At 38.4% G+C, this 3,174-nt stretch overlaps 1 protein-coding gene and 1 long non-coding RNA gene across 2 annotated transcripts in view; one reads left to right on the top strand and one right to left on the bottom strand.

The window, feature by feature from the left end:
• Nucleotide 1: 1 nt before the first annotated feature.
• Nucleotides 2–1,207, top strand: LOC112975782. Its single transcript, XR_003256757.1, has 2 exons — nucleotides 2–90; nucleotides 994–1,207. It is a non-coding gene; the product is annotated as an uncharacterized LOC112975782 (long non-coding RNA).
• Nucleotides 1,028–3,174, bottom strand: part of LOC112975781 (cytochrome c oxidase subunit 7B, mitochondrial) — a 2,897-nt gene continuing 750 nt past the window's right edge. The window contains exons 2-3 of the mRNA XM_026086298.1: nucleotides 1,817–1,941; nucleotides 1,028–1,236 (exon numbers count right to left, since the gene is read on the bottom strand). Coding sequence (XP_025942083.1) covers nucleotides 1,162–1,236; nucleotides 1,817–1,941 — 200 coding nt within the window. The 3' untranslated portion in view covers nucleotides 1,028–1,161. The remainder of the gene's footprint in view (nucleotides 1,237–1,816; nucleotides 1,942–3,174) is intronic.

Raw genomic sequence — 3,174 nt, 5'->3', positions numbered from 1 at the left:
CCCCGGGCCGGGGGCCCCCCCACGCCCCCAGCCGCGGCAGGAGCCACCGGAGCCGGTAGCGCGTCAGAAACGGCGGCGCGCTCTCTGACGGTACGTGTTTGAAACCTCACCTTACGCCAGGCAGTACTGTCGCCACGTGACACTGGTTTTTACCGGGGCTGTCACGGGCGATATTAAAGCGCAGGTAAACGCTGTTACGCGTAACCCACCACACAAAGCTCAGATAATTGCTGCTGGAGCCATTACAACGCTTTACAGAGAGGTCCGTCCGCTTAAACTGCACCAAAACTACTTCCTGGTCAATAGGAGCATTTTCACTTTAGCCCAAGGTAACGTAGCAGTTAGGAAGCATATAGTTATTACTGTCTCTGAGGAGAATAAAGCATTTTATAGGTGTCTGCTGTATCAGAAAGTACAATATTTGTGCTTTTCAAGGACTCAAAGTGACCCAGAGGTTTAAAAAAGTCTGCATATATTGCAGATYTATTTCCTAATGAATTGTATGTTAATACTTTAATTAGAAAATGCATATTTYTCTAAACAATGGTGAATAGCACTGCTGAGAAATAGACTGCTTCTTTGAAGCATCTGGGACTCAACAATTCAGATCTTAGTCAAAGTCTGGGAGTGGAAATAAACATTTTTTTGCAACTCAAGAGCTCAGAGAGAAACAGCTTATTTGTTGAGTGATTTAAAAGGGGAAAACATCTCCCTGGAAAAAATTGGTATCTCAAAGTAAATCATAAACTTTGTCATTTGAAATGCAGCAGCAGTCAGAGGTAATTAAAGCAATCTGAATTCTGCAGTGAGGGTGCACCTGAAATTCATATACACATCTACCTAAATGGACATGTTGACAATTACACAATGTTTTGGACTTGTACCTTACAGTTTGTCCATTATCCGTTGGTGGCCTTAACAGGAACAACTGGGATTATGTAAAATACAGTGTAATTATTTTGAGTGTTCACACAGCTTCTTATACTTTTGCAGGAGGACACTGAACAGGAAGCCTAGAAGAGCCAGACAAGCTTCCAGGTATGTTTATTACATCAAGGAATGCCACAATACAAGTGGTAATCAGGAAACAAATGCCACTACATTAATGGCATGAGCACTGTCCTCAGTGAAAGTTTAGACCAGTTCATAATACGTTGACTATTACTCTTTCCATTCTTTTGGAGTGACTCTGCCAACAGGTGACAAGCCCCACTCAATTCCAGCTTGTGTTAACACCTGTGGAAGGATAAAAATCAAGATTATTAACTTTGAGGGCCTTATGATAGAGAACTATTTTTTATTGCTTTCAATTTAGATTTCTTGCATTGGAATATATCTCATTCACCTTTTAACAAAGTGGAACAAATATTTATACTGAGCAATATTTAAATACGTTGGTTTTCTATTCCAAAATATCTAGCTTTCAAACAAAGCATATGGGATGTACAACAGTATCAATAAAATTGAGTTCTTACAYATCATCTGTATGATATTTTCATCATCACCTATACATTTTTCTGCTGAGACCTCTAACTGTACAGCTCATCAAATGCAAGTAAATTAGAGAAAAATGAACACTTGTGTTTCCAATAAGTTTTAAGATCTAGCAAAAGACTGACACTGAAATCTATGTAAGAGCCCAAAATCAAGAGATGAACTAATACAACTTTCATCTCTATCACATCAATATTCACTTCTTTAATAAAGCTCCACCATCCTGATAGCCTAAGTTGTTTCAAACCTTTGTGAAACTTGATAATCTGCATGATTATGGCTACAATTACAGCAGAGTAGAGAAAAAAAAAGAAAAACTTACATATCCCCAAACAGCAGTAAAAACTACAGCTCCACCGATGAGTACCATGTTGCCATATTTATCATGGAAGTCAGGTTCATATTTGCGATGAGCTTGTCTTACTGCAGTGCGCTGAATGCCACGAGCTTATTAAAACAGAAGTTTAGAAATCAACTAAAAATACATTCAAGTCATTCAGAACCCTCCTCTCCCATCAACAGAGAGACAAGCACCAGCGTTAAGGAATTATCTTCCTTTTAAGAAGAGCTAAAAAAAACCAACAAACTTTGGGATTTAAGGCTTTGGAATGATTCTGAAATATGGGATTATACAGAAAGCCTTGCAGTTTAAGTGTCAGCTTTTCCAATTTCTCTCTAGGAAGGTATTTCTGAAATCTCAATTCCAGTAATCAAATCCTCTAAATTGCCTTTTTCATTAGTATGTTTTCTTTGTTCCCTCAGTGTGGGAGTTCAAGCACAGTTTTAAGCATGACTATTTCCCCAAGAAAGTAATTTGCTTAGTACATAAATTTTATTAGTACTTAAAAGTGTATACTGAAAATAAACATTTATTGGCATTTAATAAACATTTCTTTTTACACCAAAAAGGATTTTCCAGGATGAAGCCCAGCATCAAATTTAGTGGTTGAAGATAGCTGATATTGATAAACCCCTTTCTCATCTATTCAACATTTTTTGAATGGAGGGAGATGGAGAAGGAATTGGAAATAACAGTGGGCCTTTGCATGATGTAAATAATACACAACGAAATACAGGAGGATATCTTCAGATCACAGGATGCATGTAAATTATAAATGTACATCATAAAGTGTACATTTATTAAGGAGAAGATACAGACTGAAAAATCAAATCACCAGCTTCAAAACACAGAAATTGTTTAGCAGCTGTTTACAAAGATTTGATCAAACACTGATCTATGCACAAAGACAAACATTACCCTTAACRCAATATAATCTTTTTTACTTCATTTCAAAAGTTCATATTTTCCCAAACACAACTAGAAAAGACAATGATGAAAATACACATAACGCTACTACATCTGTAGTGTGCTCTGTGTGGCCTCTGCTTTGTGTAGATATAGGATTTCCATCAGTTGGACCTCAGCAATGGGTGTCTCAACTATTACCAATTTTCTTGCCACGACACTAGGTACTCTGGGGGAACAGCACTGAAAGGCCTGGTGTTTCACAAGCACGTGTTTCATATCTTTAAAAAGAAAAAAGAAACTTGCACGTCTATTGAGAGAAACACTGCTAAGCACACTCACATTAGGTGCATGCACCTCGGGCTTGGCACCTCCGGGGGCTCCTGAATCGGGCAGGAAAGGGCCGCTCTGAGAGGACGGGGTTAAAGCACCTC

The sequence above is a fragment of the Apteryx rowi genome, unplaced genomic scaffold, assembly GCF_003343035.1.
Source record: "Apteryx rowi isolate R43461 unplaced genomic scaffold, aptRow1 scaffold_69, whole genome shotgun sequence".
NCBI classification, from domain to species: domain Eukaryota; kingdom Metazoa; phylum Chordata; class Aves; order Apterygiformes; family Apterygidae; genus Apteryx; species Apteryx rowi.
The sequence above is the reverse complement of the archived record's forward strand: the minus strand, read 5'-3'. Positions and strand labels throughout refer to the sequence as shown.